The following is a 26,291-nucleotide window of genomic DNA, read 5'->3' on the forward strand; positions in this document are numbered from 1 at the left end:
TTACTTAGATGTGCAATCTTTTTGAGAAATGAACTCATGAATATGGACAACAGTTTAGTGGTTGCCAGAGGTAGGGAATGGTGGTAGTCAAACTGTACAGACTTTCAGTTATAAATTAAATGCTATGCAGATGTAATGTACATGTTGACTATAGTTAATAATACAATATTGTCTATTTGATAGTTTCTTAGAGAGTAAATCTTAAAAGCTCTAATTAAAAGAAAAAATGTGTAACTATATAATGATGGACTTGACTTATTATGATGATCATTTTGCAATATATACTAGTACATATATCAAATAATTTTGTTGTTTATCTGAAAAAATATGATGTTGTATGTCATATGTCAATACAAATATATAACAAGCAACAGCTAGAGTCAGCATGCCCCAAACCTATCAATAAAAGGACTAAGACCCAGCACTACCACCAGCCTGCCTTGCTTCACAGCTGGACCTTACCTGGGTACTTCCAAGACCAATACAATCTGCAGATCTCTCTGTAGCTCCTGCCAGGTGGCCCCAGGCAGTGGCTGACTTTGTACCTCCTAGGAGGCCCCAGAGCCAGTGCACCCAGTGGACAGCTTCAGATTATACCTGATTACAACTCTACACATCCACAAGTGACACACTCAAGGGGCAGACTCAGTGAGCACCAAAGCCCCACTGAAATCTCCTGCACAACAGCTCTTCCACTGTAGTTGTAGCTGGTCCTCATAGCCAGTTAGCCTGAAGGTCAACAACTCCCAGTGACATCCACAGCAATCAAGACTCAGCTACAACAGGACTGTGTACACAGCTAATACAGGAGTGCACCTAGAGTGCCCAGCTCAGGTGACTGGGGAGGCTGAGCCACTGGGCCCTTTAGGACACCCACTACACTACCAATTCTGGAAGACATAGCAGCTCTACCCAATACATAGAAATAAACACAGGTAAGCAGTCAAAATGTGGAGACAAAGAAAACATGTTGAAAATGAAATAAAAGAAATCTCCAGAAAAAGAACTAAATGAAATGGAAGCAAGCAAATTACCAGATTCAGAGTTCCAAACAATGGTTATAAGGATTCTCAAGAAACTTAATGAGAATTTCAAGGAACTTAGTGAGAACATCAAAGACATAAAAAAGGGCCAATCAGAAATAAAAGATACACTAACTGAAGTGAAGAATAATTTACAGGGAATCAACAGTGGAGTAGAAGTGTCTGAGAATAAAATCAGAGATTTGGAATATGAGGAAGCAAAAAATGCCCAATCAGAACTGCAAAAAGAAAAAAATAATCCAAATATATGAAGACAGTGTAAGGAGACTCTGGGACAACTTCAAAGTACCAACATTTGTATCATGTGGGTACCGGAAGGAGAAGAGAGGGAGCAAGAAATTTAAAATGTATTTGAAAAATAATGACAAAGCCCAGCTGGTGTGGCTCAGTGGTTGAGCATCAACCAGAAGGTTAGGGTTCAATTCCCACTCAGGGCACATGCCCAGGTTGCAGGCTCCATCCCCAGTGTGGGGCATGCATGAGGCAGCCGATCAATGATTCTTTCTCATCATTGATGTTTCTATCTCTCTCTCTCCATCTCCTTTCCTCTCTGAAATCAATAAAAATATATTTTAAAATAAAATAAAATAATGACAGGATATTTCCCTTACCTGGTGAAAGAAACAGACAAAGAAGTCCAAGAACAACAGAGAGTCCCAAAGAAGACACACCATAATTAAAATATCAAAGGTTAAAGACAAAGAGAGAATCTTAAAAGCAGCAAGAGAAAAGCAGTTAGTTACCTACAAGGGAGCACCCATATGAATGTCAGGTGATTTCTCAACAGTTGTAATCAGGTATAATCTCAAGCAAGAAGGGAGGGGCAAGAAATATTCAAAGTGATGGAAAGCAAGGATCTACAACCAAGATTACTTTACTGAGCAAAGGTATCATTTAGAATTGAAGGTCAAATAAAGAGCTTCCCAGACAAGAATAAAACTAAAGAAGTTCTATCACCACCAAAGCAGTATTACATGAAATGTTAAAGGGTCTTCATTGAGAAGAAGGAGAAGGAAGAGGCGTAGGCAGAGGAGGAAGGAGAGGAGTAGAAATAAAAAATATGAATAATAAAATGGCAATAACTACATCAATAATTGAATCTAAAAATCAAAATAAATGAACAAGGAATCTAAAGAACAAGATAAACTGATGAATAAAGTAGAACCACAGGCACGGAAAGATGATAAATCTCAGAGGGAAGGGAGGATCAGGGACTGGAAGAGATTAGCCAAAGAACTTACATGCATACGTGCATTACCCATGGACACAGACAACAGGGTGGCGAAAGTCTTTGGTTGGGCAGGATCTAGGTGGAGGGGGGCAAAGGGCAGAGAAAGAGGGGGGACATCTGTAATACTCTCAACAATACAGGTTTAAGAAAAGAGTAGGAGGAGAGTCGGCTTTTCATTTTCTTGTAGTTTACTATGCTTGTATTTTTACCATCTTCAAGCTTCAGTTTCTTTGCAGAAGTCTTTTCAGGTTTCTGTTTCATTTGTGAGTGAGTGAGTGTGTGTGTGTGTGTGTGTTTGAAAATCAGTTAATCCTTAAGTCTATGTAATCAGATCTACACTAAAAGTGTTAAGCCACCACTGCCAGTTCCTTAGATTTGTTCCCTGCTTTCACTCAAGATACCCTGTTTCTCATATGTATCTCAAGACCATCTGATGTAGGGATGGGGTGGTAGTGTCAGTGTAAGTAAGCCTGTATATAAAACATTAGTCTGGCTTAATATACTTTTTCATATTTTTAGGCAAAAAACAGTATAGAGTCTTGGTATGTTTCCTGCATCTCATGGTATGTTTCCTGCATCTCACTGGCTGTCCATTATTTCCTGTGGAGTGTGTTTACTCTGCAATAGAATCCACTAACTTTAAAGAAGAGAAATGTCAAAGCAGGTGCCCTTGTTAAAGACTGAAGTAAAAGACTTGATGATTGCCCTGGCCGGTTTGGCTCAGTGGATAGAGTGTCGGCCTGCAGACTCAGGGGTCCTGGGTTCGATTTTGGTCAAGGGCATGTACCTTGGTTGCGGGCACATCCCTGGTGGAGGGTGTGCAGGAAGCAGCTGATTGATGTTTCTCTTTCATCAATGTTTCTGGCTCTCTATCCCTCTCCCTTCCTCTCTTAAAAATCAATAAAATATGTTTAAAAAAAAAAGACTTGATGATTTTGGGGGTAATGGAAGTTTGGGCCAACTGAGTCCTTTAGTTAACATAATGTTGATTCAAATATATTTGTTATTGTCTTTTCAGATTTGTTGGAACAGATTAGTTTTATTTGTTTCATTTCATTTTAACATTAGTAAATGCAGAGGAGTGAATCATGTATGTAGTTTAGTCATTCGTTAATTTTCAGGGACATTCAAAACAGCATGGGATTTCCTCAGATGGTTAAAATATTTAGGATTTTATAAAACAGAAACACCTTCTTATCACTTAAAATCCCTGATTCAAAGCAATTGCTCTTCTAGAGAATGTCTGGCATTGCTTCAGTGTCTTAATTTTGAGTTTGGTTTTTCATTGGTGGGTGTGTAGACATTGAAACTTGTGTAGAATCTAGCCCTGGGAGATGTGACTCAGCTGGTTGAGCATGGTCCCCAAGCACCACTAGGTTGATTCTGGTTAGGGCACATGCCTGATTGTGTCCCAGTAGGGGGCATGCAGGAGGCAGCCAATCCATGTTTCTCTCTCTCTCCCTTTCCTTTCCTCTCTCTAAAATCTTAAAATAAAATTCTGTAGATTCTAGGGAACTTAGTTTGTCAGTAGGTCCTTTAAACAAGTTTGTGATCATTTGATTTATCAAATCTAAGGTTTCATAAGTTATAAGATATATATTTTAAATACCTCTAAGAAAAATATAAAGTACCATCAAATAAATCTTTTAAACAAAAAAGATCATAGGATTGATTCAGCCTTGTTTTGGACATGTAAAACTATGGGGAAAAGGCACATCTTATCATCAACAGAATACAATACATCCCTGTGTCTTCCAGCAAATATTCAAGGAGACTTTCAAGGATTTATAATGTACTGGAAAGTTAACAGACCTTGAAGTAATGTGATTTTAAAAAAAGCAAAATAAATATAAGTACTAATAAAGGTTGGGACTAATGCAGTAATAATTATTACTGAATCATATGCCTTAGAGCAGGGACTACATATTTGGGTTAAACTTCTTGAAGTCAGTGTAAAAAGGAAACATTAATTTGTTACTCAATTCAATGTCCATAAAATAAAATCAGTTTCTAAGGCGAAGCTTCAATATTCTTATGTGTGATTTATGAAATCACACATAAATTCTCTATATTATGTGAAGAATGACATCTTATCGATAACCTTAGAATGTACACAGTGAGCTTCCTAAAACTCTGAGTGATAGTATCCCTCCATTGAGGTTCATGGTAGAATGTAAGAGAAGGGGGAGGCTGGACTGGATGAAAGAAGGTGAAAGGATTAACCAAAGCACATGTATGCATAAGCCATAGACACAGACAATAATGTGGTGATGGCCAGAGGGAAGTGGGGGCTGGGTGGAGGTGGGAAAAGGGGGGAATAGGAACATCTGTAATAGTGCCAACAATGAAAATAAAGTTAAAAAAATAAACTCAAGATACTCTGGGTGGGGAAAAATTACCCAAAATGCTTCCACCAGGTATAATAGCATTTATCTTTGCTAATATGCTTTAATTTAGTGTGGTTTATATTTTATAATAGGTGGGGAGAGAAGTGAACTGAACTCCCTTCAAGCAAGCTAAATGCTGTTTCTCTGGGACTAGTGTTTGGATGGCAGTGAACCTATACTCTATCCCTGGGAGGTTGAGAAGTGGGATTCCTCTGTGCTGCTACTGGCATATGAAACAGCATACCTTCATAGCGAGTCGAGAATGTGTTAGTTTAACATCCTCTAAGGGAAATTGAGTTTCTTCTGAAGAACATGTGCCTAAAGACAGGGACACCCTCTTTTTTTAAAATATATTTTATTGATTTTTTACAGAGAGGAAGGGAGAGGGATAGAGAGCTAGAAACATCGACCAGCTGCCTCTTGCACACCCCCTACCGGGGATGTGCCCGCAACCAATGTACATGTCCTTGACCCGAATTGAACCTGCGGCCTTTCAGTCCGCAGGCAGATGCTCTATCCACTGAGCCAAACTGGTTTCGGCAGGGGACACCCTCTTTCATCTTGGCTCACAGACAGTATTGAGGTACTTCCTAGGAAATAAGTTTGAATGACTTCTCATTTATAGGATGAGTGGATGATCCATTGCCCTACTGATCTGCTCTATAAATCACATCCACAGAAAGTTTAGCCTGGAAAAGAATTATAATATACGTATAAGTAGCTACTTATCTTGACCATAAAAATACTTCAACACCTAATCATAGAATATATATTTTGGGGTTATTTTCTGACTTATACTTGCTGGTATTATATTCTTTAAGATAAGTATTTGGGAAATGTGTAAAAAAACAACTGAGTGAGAAGTCTTGCCTTGTAGTCTTATTTAAGAGTTAAAGTGTGTCTACAAAAAATAATAACATAAATGCAGCACACTGTGTATGCTTTCTTTATAGCAATATTTAACCAGGCAAAATTCAGATCTCTTTCAGATTATTCAATTGCTCCTGGAATAAATAACTTGCTTTTGATCTTTCTTTTTTTTTTTCCAAATATTCACCTCACTAAGCTCTTGGGGTTTTTTTAGGCTACACAGTAATCAAAGCCCTATCTAATGTTAGTTGAGTGATTATGACAAATAAAATACTTCAGAACGATGCCAACAATAGAATTCACAGACTTACTACTCTCATCTGTAAATTGCGTGAATCGAGCAAAATGATGCCCAACTTGTTTTTGTTTTCAGCTCTTGGATTCCTTTTATTGATTTTCTGGAAATCAAGTAATTGCTTGGTTTGCAGCATTCTCATCTGTATGCTTTCACTTTTCTAAATTCCTTGTGATTTCTTAATAGTGGAGGTGGCCTTCCAACCAAGAGTCAGATGATCAATTCACCAACAAGTTCTTTTTGAGGACTCATGATAGGTCATGGCAACTAAAATAAGAGGAAGAATTTATTTGTTAGATGTAATTTCTCTGTCTCTTTCTTTTGCTTCAACTGAACTGCTTTACTTTCAGAAACAGCAGTTCAGTTGAAGTTTTGTTCCACCAGAATTTATGTTTGATTTCACGAAGTCATATATATGTGTGTGTGTGTGTGTGTGTGTGTGTGTGTGTGTGTGTGTATATATATATATATATATATATATATATATATATATATATATATATGATTTCATGTGATGAGTAGAAAATGCCCTACTCCAGACCTACCTGAACAGAAGCACTGTAAGATGTGGACATTAGGCATGATAAAATCTGATAATCATTGTCCTAGAATTCAGAGCTTCTCAAATTTTAATGTGCATACAAATTATCTAGGAATCTTGTTTAAAATGCAGATTCTTTTTCAGTAGGTCTGCAGTGGGGCCTGAGAGTCTATATTTCTAACAAGCCCCAGGTGACAATGAGGTCTCCAGATCTCACTTTCAATTGACTGCTATATGGGTGAGTTTTAGACAAATGATACCACAGCTGGCTCTGGGCAGATGTGACAGAGCTATCAAGACAAAGTTCCCTGTTGCCCTCACTACTGTTTATTGTTTTGGAAGAATATGTGTTCTGTGTCTATTGATGTCCTGGAAGCAGAGCACTGATCAAGTAGAAGAGTCAAGGTCAGATACATTTTCTTATGATAACACACATTGCAAGAAAAAGAAAAAAATGAAATTGTATTGGACACTGTCTTACTACTGTTGTGCCGAAATCACATTGACTGATGAGTCTATACCAGCCTGTGTCTCACAGGTTTATATTCAGATCACATCATCCACATAGGAAAACAAGGTGCCAATCTCTGGCTATTGCTGAGGCCTTTCATTGGCCAGGGTTCATAGGGACCATCTAAATTCCTTGTGATGATCCTAGGTCCCTTGACCACTTATACTCTTATCTATGAGCTCTATGACTTCTTCTCTTTTTTTTGATGAGAGGCAGACACATTGAGGAACTATTTGAGGTGGAGCTAGAGAGAAGTCAAGTGTCCTTCTAAGCTGAGGTTGAGGAGCCTACAGAGAGGGAGCTTTTCAAGATTAAAAGGTAAGTTGGCATAGCCAATGAAACACAGGTGTGGAGGATGGGATCAGAAGATTAGTTAAAGGGGTAGTGGTATCAGAATGCCTTTCCTGGCATAGGAGGGAGCAAGATACAAATAGGTACAGAGAAAAGTAAGTTTGATGGTAGATAATGTCCTTTTGTAGCTACAAGAGTTTGGAGAAGGAAAGGTTTATTGCTAAGAGAATTAGCTAGGAGATATTTCTAGGAGGAATGCTAATTGAATCAATGGCACTAAATGTGGCAGATTGGTTTGATAAGATAAAACTAATTTGATCTTGGCAACTTATTAAGTACCTTAGTGAGATATCAGTTTAAGAAGGCTCTGCTACAGGAGGTGTGGGGGTGAAACCAAAATTCATGAGAAATGAATGGAAGGAGAAAATGGACTTTAACATGTTTCTCTTAAAAAAAAAAAATGGCAGTGGCTAATAAAATCTAGACTCCTTAGCTTGGATAGTACCAAACCCTATATATACTATGGTTTCGTGTGTGTCTTTTTCCAGAGAATTTCAAAGTTTTGTTCCACCACATCTATCTAACCTTTCTTCCTATAGCTTTCATATACAGCCTTCTTCTCAAGTAGGACTGGTCTCCTTACTGGCTTGGAAAACGTCATGTCCATTTCAACGTGTTGATATTCATGCTACTACTCCTGTCTCTTTTGCTGGAACCTCTTGCTTTCTTTCTTTTTGTCCTACTGCACAAGAGGTGTGCTTCAAAATTGTTAGGAGAGGCGTGTGTGTGGCTCTTGAATGACTCTGGCCTTGGGTGAAAGTTGGTGTGGCGATTAGAAAGAGAGCCTGCTTGTGAAAGGAGGAGGCATAGCATCCAAACAGGAATTTCAACAGGATTGCAATCCTTTAAAAGGCTAACAAATTGAGATAAACACTTAAAAATCTTTACGCACCATCTACCTAAGACATAGTGTTGGTCTGAATAGGTAACCTTACACAAAGATACCTGTAGCCTCTAGAGGTCATTGGTATGGCTATTTATTATTTAAATAGTTTTCTATATTCCTCCTTACTTTTTTTAATCATTTCTTGCATATAATATTTTATATTTTGTGTTATGTTTATCTCTGATAATACCAATGGATGGTTATTAGGAATATGATATTGAAAACTAGATTTTTCATTGGTTACTGCTGTTCTATTAGATTTTTCCTGTTTATCTAGTGTTTAGCCACCTCGTTCTTCACTCTTATAGTAATTCAAATTGTTTAACTTCTAATTCTTTCACATCTTCTTGCTAGAATCATATTCTCTATAAGTAATGATGTTATTTAGTGCCTGCCTTTATTTCTTTCTCTTTGTTATGTTATGTATTTATGTTTTCTTTCTCTTCGTTATGTATAAAAAATCCTCATTTTTCACAGGGTATATGTTCCAAACCCCCAGTGGATGTCTGACATTGTGGATAGTACCAAGCCCTATATAGACTGTTTTTTCCTATGCAGCATACCTGTGATAAAGTTTAATATAAATTAGTCACAATAAGAGATTAATGTCTATAGTGTCCTCTCTAATAAAATGGTAATATGCAAATTAACCATCACTCCGCTACATAAGCCATGCCCACCAGCCAAGCCATGCCCACCAGCCAATCAGGGCGAGTATGCAAATTACCCCCAATCCAAGATGGCTACAGCCACAGAGAGCAAGGTTTCCCAGGTAACAGAGTAAGCCAAGCTTTCCATAGCCATTGCAGGCCTAAGCCTCCACTAAGCTACAAAGTTTCAATTATAGAAGGTAAACAAATTCAAACAGAATGGAAGCAGAATGGAGCTTGAGAGAGCAGGCCAGGGTTGCAGGCGGCAACAGGGGAAGCAAAGCTTTCCGCACACCCTGGCCGGGCTCACCCGCTTAAGGCTACAAAGTTTCAATTGTAGAAGGTGAATTAACTGCCACAGAAATGGCTGCCGGAGCCCCAGGCTTGGCTCCGCTCCAGGCTACAAAGTTTCAATTGTAGAAGGAAAATAAATTCCAGATACCAGGGCCTCCACTTGGGTTGCCAGGGGGCGTGGCCGGCCTGCAAACCACCACAGGCCCCTCGCTCAGGCCGCCCCACACCCCAAGGGAACCCCCACCCTTATCTGTGACACCCTTCAGGGCAAACCAGCTGGCCCCCACCTCTGTACCAGGCCTCTATCCTATCTAATAAAAGAGTAATATACAGATTGATCATCACTGCAACACACAATATAGCTGCCCCCATGTGGTCAAAGATCCTGCCCCCATGTGGACACAAGATGGCCACCACAAGATGGCCAGCAGGGAAGGGTAGTTGGGAGGCACCCGGCCTGCAAGGGAGGGCAGTTGTGAGGGACCAGGCCTGCAAGGGAGGGCAGTTGAGAGGGACCAGGCTTGCAAGGGAGGGCATTTGGAGGTGATCAACCCTGCAGGAGAGGGCAGTTAGGTGTGACCAGGCTGGCAGAGGAGGGAAGTTGGGGGCAAACAGGCTGGCAGGGGAGCAGTTAAGAATCAACCAGGTTGGCAGCAGAGTGGTTAGGGGGTGATCAGGCTGGCAGGCAGAAGAGGTTAGGGGCAATCAGGAAGGCAGGCAGGCAAGCAGTTGGGAGCCAGCAGTCCTGGATTGTGAGAGGGATGTCCGACTGCCTGTTTAGGCCTGATCCCACCAGGATCTGGCCTAAACGGGCAGTTAGACATCCCTCCCGGAGTCCCAGATTGGAGAGGTTACAGGCTGGGCTGAGGGACAACTCCCTGCCGTGCACGAATTTCGTGCACCGGGCTTCTAGTAATAAAATAAAATAATTAATGTGAATGTGCATTGGGTAAAATAAGGATTACTTGAATATAGGCACTGCCATATCATTGATCTGAGAAAACCCAGAGGGCTACTCAGTGACCAGAGTGTGGGGAGCATATACGGTGTGGATACGCTGGACAGAGGGATGCCTTACATCCTTGCAGGACAGAACAGAACAGCTGAGATTTCATCATGCTACTCAGAAAGACATGCATTTAACTTGATGAATTGCTTATTTCTGGAATTTTCCATTTAATATTTTTGGACTTGTTGACCATGGATAACTGAAACCATGGAAAGCAAAACCTTTGATAGGGGAGGCAGGGCTACGGCAAGTTGTTGACTTTGTCTTCCAACAAAACACTGGCAAGCAATGAGAGTCCACAGGTATTTCTTTATCCTAAACTGATTAGGACATGAACATTTATGGAACCCTATCATTTTCCTTTATTTTCTTCTCTTTCATACATCATATTCTTCCATCCATGAGTAAATGAAAACTTTTAATAAAAGAAGATTGGATTGATTTGCTTCATTTGGGAGTAATCACATTGTTCCTAGGAACTGCCTGTTAATGTTTTATGTTTATTTATTTTTCCATGTAATTGACATTGTACATCGACTTATTATAATGTGCATTACCTAAACAGTGCTTAGTACAGTAACGTAACATGAGGTAACAGAAGAATTGAATTCCGTTTGCCTTTACAAAAATGAACTCATGGTGTAGTCATTAAGTATTTTGGTAGATTTGCTATCAGCTTCTACTCCTTAAAACTGTCAACATGCCTACAATTAACAACTCCCTCCCCAGTTTACATATTTTTCTAATTTAAGAAGACTAAAAAAGTAGATCCCCAAACTTCTTAGAATTATGTATAAAAGGAGAATAAACCAGTTATCAATGAGAATGGGAATATTCTCTAATGCACAGTAAGATGAATGTAGACAACAGCTGCATACTGTAATTATGGAATGTGATAGAGGTGCTAAACATCACTACAGCAGCAACTGTATTACAATACATAAATATAACAAATTAACACATTGTACATCTTAAATTTAGACAGTGTTGTATGTCAAATATATTCAATACAAAGAAAACTATTTAAAAACTCTATTTAAAAATAGAGTTTTGAGCTGTTTGCTGTGCTTTCTCAGCGGGCTTATGTTTCCAGGTGTTGGCAGTTTGGGTAATTGAGGCTTTTGCAAAAGCGCTGTGTACCTGTGTTAGAGTAAACCCTCACTACTGAGAACAGTCTTGCACCCCAGAATAGTCATTTTTCCACAGGATGCCTTTCTTCCGATGGTTGCCTCTTTATGGGCAGGACTGAAAAGTCTATAAAGTGTTACTTACTGACTGCATATGCATTTTACAGCTCACTACCATTATCTGACACTCTTATTCTCAGTGACCTTACAGTTCTTTTTGTGTGTGTATTTGTACTTAAATTTCCTTATAGAGTTCTTCAATTCACTACATCTAATTAGCAATCAAAAGAAAGCTGACTATGAAGATTCCAGACTCTGTATCAGCCACTTCTTAATTATTGGTTTTACCTGTATTTATCATCTTAGTTCACATTTATTCACTATGTTTCTTCCTCTGGTGTGATCTCATGCCCCATAAATTGACTGGACACTAATTGTGACTTTGACTAATAATCACTTGGCTTGCTCTTGGATTTGGAGTAACCACAGAAACTACAACATTTAGAACTTTTCTATGGACTAGCTTTCTTGATAACCTCCAATAAAATCTGTCTACTAAGCAGGAAAAGTGTCAAGGAAAATAAACCACAATGTCCACATGCTTATAAAGCTGATAAATGCAGGGGCAATGATGACTAGCAACTTCTGCTGAATAGAATGAGGAACCAATGCATTCACTTTCCTCCCAAACTTTTCAGTGGGAGAGAATAAAGGTTTGGAATTCTACAGGTGATAAGTTGTTTAAAAGATATTAAAAGCTTTGTTAGCAAATTAAATAGCTCTAGATATAGTACTGAAAGAAGTTTGGCAGTTGAGATATGTTTCCAAATTATGGCACTTAGAAGAGGAGTGATAATGCAAATCTTATTTCAGTTCTGACAATTTTAGCTTGTTAACCAACTTTTGAGATGGAATCATTCAATCCCCTCAGATTAAATTTACCATTTTGTTTTTAAAAGGTGAGATCAGAAATAGAAATAATCTTCAGACAGATCTCAGAGGGGAGGAACTGGAAGAAATTAGCCAAAGAACATACATGATTATATGCATAGCCCATGGACACAGAAACAACAGTGCAGTGAAGGCTTGGGGGTGGGGGAGGATGGGTGGAAGGGGCAAAGGTGGGGGGAATTTGGGGACATCTTTAATACTGTCAACAATAAAAAAAGAAAAAGAGATAATCTTCAGAAGTCCTTGGTAGGTGACACATAAGTACTGGTGTTGATGGCCCAGTGTTTATTAACTGCTCATTCACCTCTGCCCTGCCTTTCGGCCCAGGCCTGGGTATTGGTTCTCCCAAGTCAGTGATCAGAGGCAATTCCATGTTTTGTTTTATTTTCTTTCCTCCCTGAAGCTGGTTATTCCAACAAACATGGTATTTATCAATCCGTGACAGCACAACCTCCAGGGAACTGAAAACTTTGAGAACTTTAAGCTACTGGCAAGTCTCTTCCTACTTAACTCACATAGTGTCATTTTTCTGCTTGAAATAAAGGACTGTTTATTTATGTGTTAATCCATATAATTCTACATTGTCCTTCAGTTGAAGCTATGGAATATGCCTTCACACTCTAATCATCAGAGGATATTTTAAAGTGATGCGGCAATGTTCTTTCTAACAGTTTTGCAGAGTTCTCTTACAGCTTTCCTTTTGTATTTAAGGTGACGACCCTTGTTAACACCAGCAACAAAGGCCCATCAGGTAAAAAGAAAGGGAGGTCAAAGAAAGCCCATGTCCTGGCTGCATCTGTAGAGCAAGCTACTCAGAACTTCCTGGAAAAGGGGGAACAGATCGCTAAGGAGAGTCAGGACCTCAAAGAAGAACTGATCGCTGCTGTGGAAGATGTGCGCAAGCAAGGTAGGCAGGATAATATTGTTCAAGAGGGGTGTGCGTGAATGTGTAAACCACGGAGTGTGTTCTCTAGAATCAATGCATATTTGCTCAAAGGAGTCATCTTATTTTTCCCTTCTCTATCTGCACTTGTCTTTTTAAATATTTGGTAGAATTAGGTCCATAGACAAATAGAGGTGTTTTTTGCCATGACAGAACAGCACAGGTACACTCCAAAGCTGCTGGGGCTTCAAAGTCTTCAGTTGTTTTCTCTCAATAGGTGAAAACAAACTCTGTTAGCTCAGTCTTTTTTTTTAATATTATTTTATTGATTTCAGAGAGGACGAGAGAGAGATATAGAAACCTCAACGATGAGAGAGAATCACTGATCAGCCCCCTCCTGCACTCCCCACACCTGGGACTAAGCCCACAACTGGGGCATGTGTCCAGACCAGGAATTGAACCTTGACCTCCTGGTTCATCTCTCACCTACGAAGTCAATCCTCTGGGCTCAGCTCAGTCTTTAGGGAGAAAAGGATGAGCAGACCTCATGCTGATAGACAAACGCCAGGATTATAAGGATGAAGGGAGGAAAGGAATCAAGTCCTGTAATAGATTATTGTTGTTTGTATGATTCCAAAATTGCTATTTTCAGGTCACAGCTTTCCTCAAAAATGTAGCTAGTTGGTTATCAATGGATTGATCAATTACATAGCTAACTAGTTAGCTAAAATGCTATTTATTCACCATGTTAAAAAGTTTTTAGGTGTTATAAGATACACAAAATAAACTGTATGGCTTACCTGTTTTTAAGTGTACACTTCAGTAGTATAAATTATAGTCCCATTGTCGAGTAACCAATCCCCAGAACTTTTTCATCTTGCAGCACTGAAACTCTATCCCTATTAAGCAAAACTCTCCCTTGTCCTCTCCCCCTAGTTCCGGCAACCACTGGTACCTAGGCTACTTTCTCAAAACATTTATCTACTTGGCATCTTTAGTTGACGATTTTAAGGCATCAAGAAATCAAAACAGAAATTGCCTCCCTAGCCTGGCCTCCCTCCTGCATTGTTTACCTCGGTGAATGCCACACACATGTATCCAATGGGACATTGCAGAAATCTTGGTGTTATACTTGTCATTTCTCTCTCTTTCCAAATACAATCTGTTATAAAGTCCCATAGGTTTCAACTACTAAATATCTCTTAAATGGATCAATTCCTGTTTTAATTGATTAAAAGGACTATGTTTTAGCTACCTCGGGGCCTTTATACATGCTGTTTCCTTTCACAGAGTTGAAGACGACTCATTCTGCATATCCCAGCTCCAAGTACACCTTCCCAGGGAAACCTTTCTGTGGCATGGCTCTTTACATGGTCAATTTCCGCAGGATAGTTTAATAATCGTGGGCTAACTTGACTGATAACTTTCTTCTTTGCCAAAGTATAGATAGAGACCATACCATGTGTCTTTTACTGGTCAATCGTTTGCAATGCCTAATAATCATAAAACTTCAATAAATATTTGTTGAATGAATGAAGGTATAGATGAATGGAAGTTATATTTCCTTCCTTTTTATAAACCTACAAATTTTAAAATTCAGAACTGGATATTTCGTTCCTCGAAATACCCTACTTCCACACCAACAATGACCTTCTCTGCATGCGGCCACCTAATTCCCCCTAAAAGTTAATTTCATTTATATTACATGAATGTAAATGTTACTTAAATTTGAAATCTTAAAATTTGCATGGTTTATTCAGTGTGGATGGAGTATATTTGTGCATATGTGTTTCAGCAATGTGTTACATTACAAGTTTTCAAGTGCTATTCAAAACTGGTATTCCTTCTGAATTACAGATGGACACACCTGTTTGTTTTAATGAATCTGTAGCCTGCATAATGTTTTTCCTTTCTTTTTTTTTTTGGGGGGGGGTGGAGTATGTGTGGACTGACATAATAAATTGCACACATTTGAAGTGTATACTTTGATAAGTTTTGACATACTTGTACACAGTGAAACCATCCCACACTCAAGACAGTGGACGTTCACCCTTGCTGGCATGGCTCAGTGGTTGGAGCTTCAGACTGAGCACCAGAGGGTCACAGATTAGATTTCAGTCAAGGGCATGTACCTGGGTTGCAGGTGCATTCCCTGGCCCCTGGTCGAGCATGTGCAGGAGGCAACCAATCTATTTGTCTCTTCATATTGATGTTTCTCTCTCTCTCTCTCTCTCTCTCTCTCTCTCTCTCTCTCTCTTTCTCTCTCCCTCTCCCCTCCCTTCTACCCCCTCCTTTCCACTCCCTCTAAAAATCAATGGAAAAAAACTATTATTTAGTAACTAACCTGTACTCCATATGGCAATAGCGCTCCTCCATATTAAAGAGTAATTTGGGTCTTCCCAGTCAAGGTGACGGAGAGCTGAATCAGCATCCACTAGTCTCCCAGAAGGGGATTGCATAGCTCAGTGAGGCTTAGAGTTGATAGTGGTTGTAAGTGATCCTAGAAACCTATTAGTATGATTGGATAGTTGTGCAGCCAGTGAACCATACATAGAAAAGCTCCTAAATAGGAATGCAAAGGGAATTATTCCAGTCAGGTCTTAATGTTGAAATGCTGGGCCAAGGAAAGCCTGGGATAGGGAATGCCAAAACCCTTTTAATGTTTACCAGCAAGATATTTCTGGGTTGAAAATGCACACTGAATTATGGACTAAACTAGAGGTTCTCAGACTTTAGTGCATATTAGACTCATCTGGGAAGTATTTCAACTGCTTCATGTACAGACCTCAACCTTTATCATTTAGGTCAGAAACTTTGGGGTGGGACCCAACCATCAAGGTTTTAAAAGATCTCTAGGTGACTCTATTTTGCAGGAAATTTAAGAAGAAATGGACTAATCCACTCGCTGCCCATCAGCCTCACTTGGATGACTTATCAATCCATGTTAGTCAACTAGTATTTCACATTAGGCAACTAATAGCAGGTAGTCATTTTACAAGGTTTGTGTGTTTGTAGGCTACTTAGAAACAAACAAGTATTTATGTAGGATAGTTATATAGGAGAAACAACTTGATATTCTGTATTAAAATGATATTCTGTAATGCTAGATGTTGTCTTATGATGCCTGATACTCTGTAGGTACTCAGAAAACATGTGTTACCTATATATTAGGGAGCCAAGTCAATAGGGAAGTTTAAAATTCAAGTTGTTGGAAAAGAAAGACATACAGCTGGGATTAGCACAAAGGAAGTAATGTTTAAGCTTGAGCATTGATTAAAAATTTGTGAAGGATAATGGGGTATGCATTTCAGGTTTAAGCAACCTGATTTTTAAACTAAAGAGATAAGAATGACATTGATAACTGGGGAATGGCTAGAGAAGCCTTGATTTAGTGAGAAGTTTCATATTCAAACATGGTTATAAATATGGTAAGATGATCGAAGGGACCGGATTGGAAAAAGTTCAGGAACAAGAAGAAGAAGATAAAGGAAGGAAGAAAGGAAAGAAGAAAAGAAGGAAGGAAGGAAGGAAGGAAGGAAGGAAGGAAGGAAGGAAGGAAGGAAGGAAGGAAGGACGGGAGGGAGGGAGGGGGGAGGGAGGAAGGGAGGGAACAATAAGAAGAAGATGAAGGAAGGAAGAAAGGAAAGAAGGAAAAGATCTTTCTGATAAACATTAAAAGGAAGGGAGGGAGGAAATTAGTTAGCTGGTTGGCTTCCATCCATTAAAGTAATATTTTAGAAAGATTAATCTGGCAACTTCATTGAAAGTTGACCAAGTCAGAGAAAGGCTGGACTCAGACATTGTTTGGGTGTTATTTTAATATTGCAGAGAAGAAAAAAAAAAAGAACAAAATACTTCGAAGATCTAGGATTAGGTTAGTGGCAATGGGAACAGAAATAAGACACTAGATATTGCAGGCATTGCAGAAAGGAATAAAATATGTGCCACTTGTTGAAGGGAAGAGACTAATCAACATTGATTGTGTGTTTTTGGCCCTGGACAAATTAATTGGGGTATTTTAAGAGGTGACAGGGGTGGGAAGAGAGGACCAGTTTGATTTTAAACATTGATGAATAGAGGGGAACTGCCTAGCAGATGGTTAAAGCTAGGGGATAGAACTTTGGGGAAACAGAACTTTGGAAGTTTCTGTAGTTGATAAATGAAGCTTTCAGAGACAGAGCTTTCTTGGAGTACTTGCCAATAAAGAGAGAGAGAAGAATAGAGGGATGTGGCTTTAGTTTTTTGGGGAAAGGCCAAAAAAAGATGAGAAGGTAGAATAGAAATTAATTAGATAGGGAAGACATAGCCTGAAATGTGACCAGAGAGCCAAGCGTACCGAGTGCTGCAATTCAAGGGAATATGTGTAAAGGAGACAGTGATCAATCTAGACTCTAGAATGTGTTGTAATTATGTCAAATTCTTCTGAGAGCGTGGAGAATGAATAATGAGAAAACGCCTTGGATTTTGCTAGGAAGGTGTCATTTATTATATTTAAAGGTACATTTTCAGGAAGCTGCAGAGACAGTAGCTACATAGAAAGAAGGTAGACGCTGAAAGAACAGAGTAGATAGTGACAGATAGGATGTACACAGTAAAAGGAAGCGTACCCTTCTTTGGTCATCACTGCACTATATACTGCAGGTATTTCTTTTTGCCCCTGCAGATGGTGGTGTTCAAATGAGGAACCGCATGTTATAATTATTTTGTGTATCACTGAAGCCTGGTTCAATGGCTGGCATAGTGAGCAGCACTCAATACATGACTCAGAAGATTGTCACAGGTGGGAGGAGAGAAATAGAAGAGTAATTAGAGACACATTAAGGACAAGCAAAGCATATGATTGTTTGCTTGCTTGTTTACTTATTTTGGTCAACTCAAATCAGAAGTATTGGAGCATAGATCCAGGGAGGGAGGCAATGCAGAGAGCAATTGTACCGTAGATACAGCAGGAGAAAGCTCAGGTGGGTGGCATGAGGTGATGTAGGCAGAGGGGACATTTCTTTATCTAGAAAACTGGTAGGGAGGAAAGATTACCCAACGTTGGGTTTATAGAAAACATGATAACCGCAGCAGATTGAATGGGATTTTCTCAATTATTTTGAACAAAAGAGGAGGTAGTTTTAATGGACCAAGGAATATCTGATATGTCCACTATTGCACATTTTCTTGTTTTCTTGTCTGGTATTCACATCTGTGTGTGTCTCACATATATTTCTAAAGCATTTTATTTATTGGATACTACTGACTGTTATCTGTTATGCCTTCCTTCTATGCAGCTAAAAAAAGGCAATTTATAACAGGCTTTATTGTCCAAGAATCTTTTATCTAATTGGTTTATTTGGTGTGTAACAGTGTCTGCCAGCAATGGGATGCTCACATACTGTCTTTATGAATCTTCTTAGATTGAAAGTAGATCCAGAAGCTGTCCTTTGAAAGACAGGCACTGTTCTTCATGTGTATCCAATTAGCAGATTCATTTAATGATGTAACAGCATTTGGTTTTATGCCATCTCATTCTTATGGTCCCACGTCCTATTTCTTAAGCCATGGAACAGTTGCTGGGGTTTCCTATCTTCAGTCACTAACCTTCTCTGATTGCCCACTCTCCATCTGGTACATAGTGTTTAATTGTTTAGTTGTAATAGTGTTTCATCAAAACAGTTAAGACATGGCCCAGCTACCGAGATGTGCCAGTCCAGGATGTAGACAGAGAGGTACATGGGCCTAACCCTACTTTCAGAGGAATCTCATGGAGCAAAGTGACAAGGAAGTACAGATAAATGAGGTAGCTTCTTGGTGGAACCATTTCCTCAATCAAAGATATGGTCAAACCTTCACTGCTCATTTAGAATTTTCTTTGTTTTGATACAATCTCAAATGTGGAGTGAAATAGTGATATCAACTAGTTCTATTATTGTTAAATTTTTACCCAATCTCTATTTATTGAGTGACTGAGGACCAGTGGGCCAAGACAGACAGAACAGAACTGAGTATAAATAGAAGGAGAGAGAAAAGTGTTCTCACATCTCTGATAAGAGATTAAACCTATGCTTCCTGATGACCTGGTGGCCTCCTCCCTCCCCGCCCACTTAGTGGTGGGATGTGGTGTTGGTGGAATAAGCTGGTCCAACAGGAACTGCAGTCAAAGTCAGTTGTGTGAACTCCGCAGCTGAGATCTGATCAGAGGCCATGCCCTGTCCAAGAAGCTTCTACTGTCACAGTCCAGCATCCCTCTTAGAACTCCACAGTGGGAGGTCATGGCGGGGAGTGCCCTCTCTCCTGCAGCACTTTCCACCGGGGTCAGCCTCTCCAAGGAGGAGCCATGAGGGTGCTGAAAGGGTTCCCCTGCTCCTCTGCTTGTCCTTTTTCTCAAGTATCCCCCACTTTATGCCTCCACTCTTCCCATCCTGAATGCTTGCATCTCCTAGAGTTATTGGACCGCCTTTTCTGTGTTGTGCTGCAGACTGACTGCCCTTGTACGAATGATATGTAACTGTGTTTTGAGGTAGAGTTCTATTGGTCATGGGGTGAGGTTTCACTCCTCTTTGGTGAGCAGGTCTCCACTGAAGAGGCACACATTCAGGGAAGGAGAACATTCTAGGACAGAAAATGAGGACTTGGGAGGCAATCCTAGATTACAAAGGGAAAGAGAATTCATATTTCTCTATGGGTCTCCCTTCTTTGAGCCTGGACTTTGCTGAGTCTAGATCCACTCGTTTTTAAAATAATATTTTTAAGTAATATAATAAAGTTCATATTAATTAGTTCAAGCAATGGCAGACCTTAAAGTTAGACTGGCGAGGGTCTCAGAGTACGGCTGAGCCATGGACCTGGGGATGCCTTGCTCTGTCCACACGCTGCTACTCACTGTCCCTCCCATGGTTCCTCCTGCCCTTCCTTATAGAGGCTTTTTTCCAAGCGTTTCTCAGAGAAGTTTGCAAACTGCCTGGTTCAGAAACACCTGGATGAGGATGGGAGACGTCTATAAAAATTCAAATTTCTGCGTGTAGCCTAAACCTAGATTCAGTATGGTGTGGTAACACTGGAATCTTTATTTCTAGAGAGTACCCCCAAAAAATCTTATGCCTCCCAAGATTGAGAATCACTAATAGTCTGAGTTAATTTATATCTTTAGATTTATCATTTTTAGCTTCTTTTTTTCATTGGAGATGATTTTAACATCTGCAGTACTTTCAACTGTTCTACGTTTGACTAAATAAAATATATTTGTATGCCAAAGTTTGAACTAGTTGAGGGCCCAGGAATACCGTATGTCAGCGATTTTCAACCTTTTTCATCTTGTGGCACACATAAACTAATCACTAAAATTCTACAGCACACCAAAAAATCTATTACATTTTTTGCCGATCTGACAAAAAGAAATAGGTATAGTTTTGATTCGTTCACACTGGATGGCTATTGTGGTGTTGACTGTTGTCACTTTTTATTTGACAGTCCAAGGGACAAGAGGTCAGTGCTCCTGACTAAAGACTCATATATTACATGTTTTAAAAATTCTTGCAGCACAAAAGTTAGAAGTCGCTGCCCCATGTCAATCTGGAGCCCTTTGTGTGGCCCTTGTTGCAACATGTTTGGAGATTATGGCATGTTATTCTTTCATCTGACCCCTCTCTTTAATCTTTAAGCAAGAATAACAACAACTCCCATTTATTGGTGGCCACTTCATCTGTAAGACATTTTGCATATATTCTCTCAACATCATTCTGTTAGTCATTTGAAGAAATATTATCCATATTCTATATAAAACATTATTGATGCTGGAAAAAAATGTTTATGTGCATTAATTGGGTAATTCAATATCTATTTATTGAGTATTTACTGTGCACATGCACTATTTTGGGTGCTGGGAATATAGAATAAAGACAATAGACATTCCCTAACTATAGGACTACTGTATTTGAGTTGAGACAGGCAATTAATAAGTAAAAATTAAGCAGAGTGATGATTTCAGGCTATAGAAATGTGACTTAAAAGTGGGATGACCTCCTTGGCTGGGTGGCTCAGTTGGTTGGAGCATTGTCTGGTACACCAAAAGAAAGAAGACGTTGTGGATTCCATTCCCAGTGAAGACACACACCTAGGTTGTGGATTCCATCCCTTTTCAGGGCATGTACAGGGGGAAGCCAATCAATGTTTCTCTTTCACATTGATGTTTCTCTCTCCCTCCCTCTCTCAAATCAATAAATACTCGGGTGAGTATTAAAAAAATGGGATGACCAAAGGCATGATACATGAAAGAATAAATTGATATAGAGTCTAGTATTTAAATTTTTTAAAAATTTACTCTGTGAAAGAGTAAGACAAACCATAGGCTTGACGAACATATTTCTGGTGAAAATTGCTTGTATATAAAGAACTCTTAAAAAATCAACAGTAATGAAAGGAACAAACAATTCACAAATGGGCAAATACCTGGACAGACCTGTTTCCAAAGAAGATATACAGATGGAAAATAAGGATATGAAAAAAAGTTCAACAACATTTATCATTAGGAAAATGAAAATTAAACAATGAAATTTCACTATATGATTCCTAAAATCAATAAAATCCCCCATATTGACAATACCAAATGTTAGCAAGGATGTGGAATGATGGAAATTCTTATTCATCCTAATATATAAAAGGCCAGGGTGGTAATGACTGATCATGACTGAAGGCTGACCAACCTGAAAGTCCTTCAGTCAGCACTGGGTTGCCATGGCAACCCAGCACTGACTGCCCCACTGCAGCCTGGTGACTGAGCACTGACTGCCTGGGAGCTGAGACCCAGAGAGAGAGGCAGGGTCTCATCCACAGCCTCAGTGGCAGCTGTTGATCAGTACTTGCCTCTCTCTTTCTCTCCCTCTTTCTTTCTGAGCTTCGCCAGCAGCCGGGCCTTTCTTTCTCTCCCAGCCTCCCAGCCTCCACGGGGGCTGCTGTTCAGCCCTGCCTCTCTGATCAGGCCCAGGGAAAGGCCTGGAGATGCTGACTGACATAGGAACTGACCAATCAGAACCAAATGTGGGTGCTGTGAAGAACCAATGGTTGTCTAGGAGCTGCAGCTTTTGATGCTGACTGGAATAGACACTGATCAATCAGAACCAAATCTTGGTGCTGTGGGGAGCCAATGGCTGCCTAGGAGGCGGAGCTTTTGATGCTGACTGGCATAGAAACCAACCAATTAGAACCAAGTCTGGGTGCTATGGGGAGCCAATGGCTGCTAGTAGGTGGAGTTTTGACACTGGCATAGAAACCGACCAATCAGAACCAAATTGGCCAGCAGAGGAGGGCAGTTGGGGGTGAGATCAGGCCTGCAGGGGAGGGCAGTTGGGGGCAAGATCAGGCCGGCAGGGAAGGGCCATTGGGGGCGAGATCAGGCTGGCAGGGGAGGGCACTCGTGGGCAACCAGGCCAGCAGGGGAGGGAAGTTAGGGGCGATCAGGCAGGCAGGCAGAGGCAGAGGTAGTTAGGGGCAACCAGGCCAGCAGCAGAGGGCAGTTAGGGGCGATCAGGCAAGCAAGCAGGTGAGCAGTTAGGAGTCAGCAGTCCCAGATTGCGAGAGGGATGTCCGACTGCCGGTTTACACACTCAGACATCCCCCAAGGGGTAGCCAATTGGAGAGGGTGCAGGCTGGGCTGAGATAACCACCCCCTCTATGCACAAATTTCGTGCACCAGGCCTCTAGTTCAGATATAAAATGATATATCTGTTTTGAAAGACAGTTTGGCCCTCTTTAAATAAAACTAAACACTGAATTATCATATAATCCAGTAAACTCCATCCTAGGTATTTATTGATGTCTACACAAAATTACCTAAACCCATTCCATTTTTAAAATAAACTTTTTATTTTAGAATAACTTTAGATTTATAGAAAATTTGCAAAGATAGTACAGAAAGTTCTCAGTGTAGCCTATTATTACCTGACATTACTAATGTCCACCTGTCACAATTAATGATCCAATATTAACACGTTAATAGAGGCAAGCATAATAGTAAAACAAAAAAACAACTTTCTGCTGATTTGTTTAGTAAAAATGGCAGAACAAACACTGTGTGGATGCTGAAATATTCTGATTCTTCAGCTGACTTGCAAAGAGTGGTAGATCGTACTTCTGTATGAATCAAATGAGAACTCTGTTTTAGAAGATTGCCAATTCAGGACCATTTCCTTTGAAGTCCTTTATTGAGGTCCAGAGTTGTCAGCCTAAGTGGAACCATTCCTGCCTTTCACAGAAAAGATTTAAAGAGGCTTTCAAGGGTATACAAAACACAGTGAGAAAGAAAATAGAAATCCAAGGAGAAGAAGAAAGAAAAGGAAGGTCAGAGACGAGAGAGGAGCAGGAAAATGGCTAATGCATATACACAGTCGGGCCAGGCATGCTGTGCTGTGCTTACCCTCCTTCCCCCCAGGGAGGGCAGGGTAGCCGGGGAACACTCTGGGGTGGGGGGACAGGTTTGCAGTGGACCCAGGTTTCAATTCCATATCTGTGATTGTCATGCTGCATGTGCTCTGTGACTTGAGCAAGCTAGCTATTCCCTCTGCAGCAGTGTTTGCATGAGCTAAGTGGGGTAAGCATGCAGAGGATTTCAGGACTGCTGTGTAGAGGAAACAATAGGATGTATGTAAAGTGTTTGGCATGTAAAGCCTAGCATGCTACAGGCTCTAAAGCCTGGTGGCCATTGCTTTATTGTTATCCTTGTTGCTGTTGTATTTGTTACATACAACTGGGCAACAAATTGGGCTCATACGCTGTCTAACAGACCAGTTAAAAATGTAAAGTGTCATAAAACGTGTTATCATGCTCAGCTGGCATGGCTCAGTGGTTGAGCATCAACCTAGGAACCAGGAGGTCACAGTTCAATTCCAGGGTTGCAGGCTCGATCCGATCCCTACTGTGAGGTGTGAGGAGGCAGCCAATCAATGATTCTCTCATCGTTGATGTTTCTATCTCTCTTTCCCACTCTGTTCCTCTCTGAAATCAAGAAAAAATATACTAAAAAAAAAAAAAGACCATTGTTATCACAATATAAAATCTTTCAGGTAGATCACTATACCATCCCCATTTCATTTGAAATTCACTTTTTTTTTGAAAGAAAATTCCTTAAATGAAACATCTGACCTCAACCATGCATAAAAGGAAATAGTCTACATTCTCACATAAAGATAAAGAAACCTCGTTAGCAAGCATTTCCTTTCTAGTAGCTAAGTCTGTAATTCAATCAAAAAAGCATTTGACATAAACATCTTGAATAACAACAGGATAAGATTGTGCAAGATGATGCTGATTTGTGGATACATCCCTAATTATGATACATGTGGGGAATTTGATGCAGCCCAGGCCTCCTTCATTAGCAGAGGTCCCCCAGGAAACTGAGACAGGCTTCTAGATGGGAAGCAGGCTTCTTTGGAGAACCAAATAAATGGGGCAAGGCAAAAGTTTCTACAACCGAATTGAATCTTGTTAAGCTCATGCTTATATAAGGTCCCAGAGGACCGGCCCTCTGGAGTGACATACAGGCAATGTAAAAGTCAGATCTTCCAATACATTGTGGAGATGCCACCCCATCATTTCAAGGTTAAGCAGATGTCTTACCCATTGGATGATGAAAACAGATTTCCAGTTAAAATAGGGAGAAAAGTCAAATAGGAAAGGTAGGGGATAAATGACCGCTTTTTAAACCTGGGCTCAGTGCCTGATACTGTATATCTATTCTTGTGTTCCCATGGGTAAAAAAAAAAAAGAAGCCCTGCCAGCATGGCTCAGTGGTTAAGCATCAGCCTATGAATCAGAAGATCTTGGCTTGATTCCGGTCAGGGCTTATGCCCAGATTGAGAGCTTGACCCAGTAGGGGGCCTGTGGGAGGCAGCATATCAATGATTCTCTCTCATCATTTATGTTTATCTCTCTTTCCCTCTCCCTTCCTCTCTGAAATCAATAAAATTATATTTTACACCCTCCCCCCCAAAAAAAAAGGAAAAAGGAAAATAGACCCTCCACTAGAGCTCTTGGCCCCTCCCCGTCGCCTTTTGGAGGACTGCACCTGAGTGTTCATCCCACTCTGGAAATACCAGTTTCTCCCTTTCTATTGGAACAGTCCAAACAGCATGCAAACTTGATATGCTAAAACAAACAGAAAGCCTGCTCTTATTGCAAACTCCTCCAACAACTGCCTCCCTTTTCTGCTCCTTTAAAACAGAATTTTTCAACGAAAAATTCACACTCACACATTCAATTTTCTTACGCCACAATCACTTTTCTTTTTATTGTGCAATACTAGAGGCCTGGTGCACGAATTTGTTCATGAGTGGGGTCCGGCCAGCTGGGGGGAGGGGACATGGGAGGTTGTCCAGCTGGCCTCACCCCCTGTTTGAACTCCAGGTTAAGGGAAAAATTTGCATATTAGCTTTTTATTATATAGGACAATATACCAAGAACAACACAAAGAGTATTGAGAAAACCAGTATGCAGACCCCTCTCTTAATAAAGAAAACATTCCCAATGCAGTGGAATGCCTGCTTCCTCTCCGATGTCTGTATCTCCTTCCCTTCTTGCTTCCAGTGCCCAGCCTGGTCCAGGGGGACCATAGTCCTGAATTTGAGTATCCGTATTTCTCATTCATTTTCACCATCATTTTATTATGAAAATGTTCAAACACACAGCAACTTTAAAACAGTTTTACAGGGAATTCCAGTATCTGCAAAATCACCCCCCAAATCTACCATTAACGTTTTGCTATACTTGCTCTATCACAAGTCTATTTCCCATGAGCTGAAAAATAAATGTCTATATATAAGTGGTCCCTTTTTCATCCACACCATTATGGCTTTCAGCTGACCGCCCATGGAACCTGCACTGGTCAGAGTCATTGGGTTCGGTTGTTGGTCAAATCCAGCCATGTCTCTCTCTACATTTTTGCTCACACTGAGTTGACAACCACCCATCACCCCTCAGCCACCCTCTTTGCTCACTTCTCTTGACTTCTGCACTACTGCCTTTTCTCCTTCTGCTTGCTGGTCCCACATCTTAGAATTCTAAATATTTGAATGTTCCAGGACTTGGGCCTGGGCTTTATTTCTTCTCTATCAGTCATCTCATTCTATATGTCAAAGATGCCAAAATTTTAACTTCTGGACCTTAGCTGTAGATAACTATATGAAAAATAGCCCTCACTCAAATTCTTTCAAACCTCCCTCATTGTTTTCCCCATTTAAAATTTGAATTAACAACAACCTGCTTGCTTAAGTGAGTAGCTTGAGAGT

The 26,291-nt window shown here is 40.2% G+C and overlaps 1 protein-coding gene across 3 annotated transcripts in view; it reads left to right on the plus strand.

Moving 5' to 3' along the window:
- CTNNA2 (catenin alpha 2) overlaps nucleotides 1-26,291 on the plus strand; it is a gene marked incomplete at both ends in the record, with an annotated part of 1,062,955 nt that overhangs the window by 161,835 nt on the left and 874,829 nt on the right. For all 3 annotated transcript variants that reach the window (XM_079791896.1, XM_079791897.1, XM_079791898.1), the window contains one exon: nucleotides 12,858-13,053. In XM_079791896.1, coding sequence (XP_079648022.1) covers nucleotides 12,858-13,053 — 196 coding nt within the window. The remainder of the gene's footprint in view (nucleotides 1-12,857; nucleotides 13,054-26,291) is intronic.

Source organism: Cnephaeus nilssonii (genome assembly GCF_951640355.1).
Source record: "Cnephaeus nilssonii genome assembly, chromosome: 15".
Lineage (NCBI taxonomy): Eukaryota > Metazoa > Chordata > Mammalia > Chiroptera > Vespertilionidae > Cnephaeus > Cnephaeus nilssonii.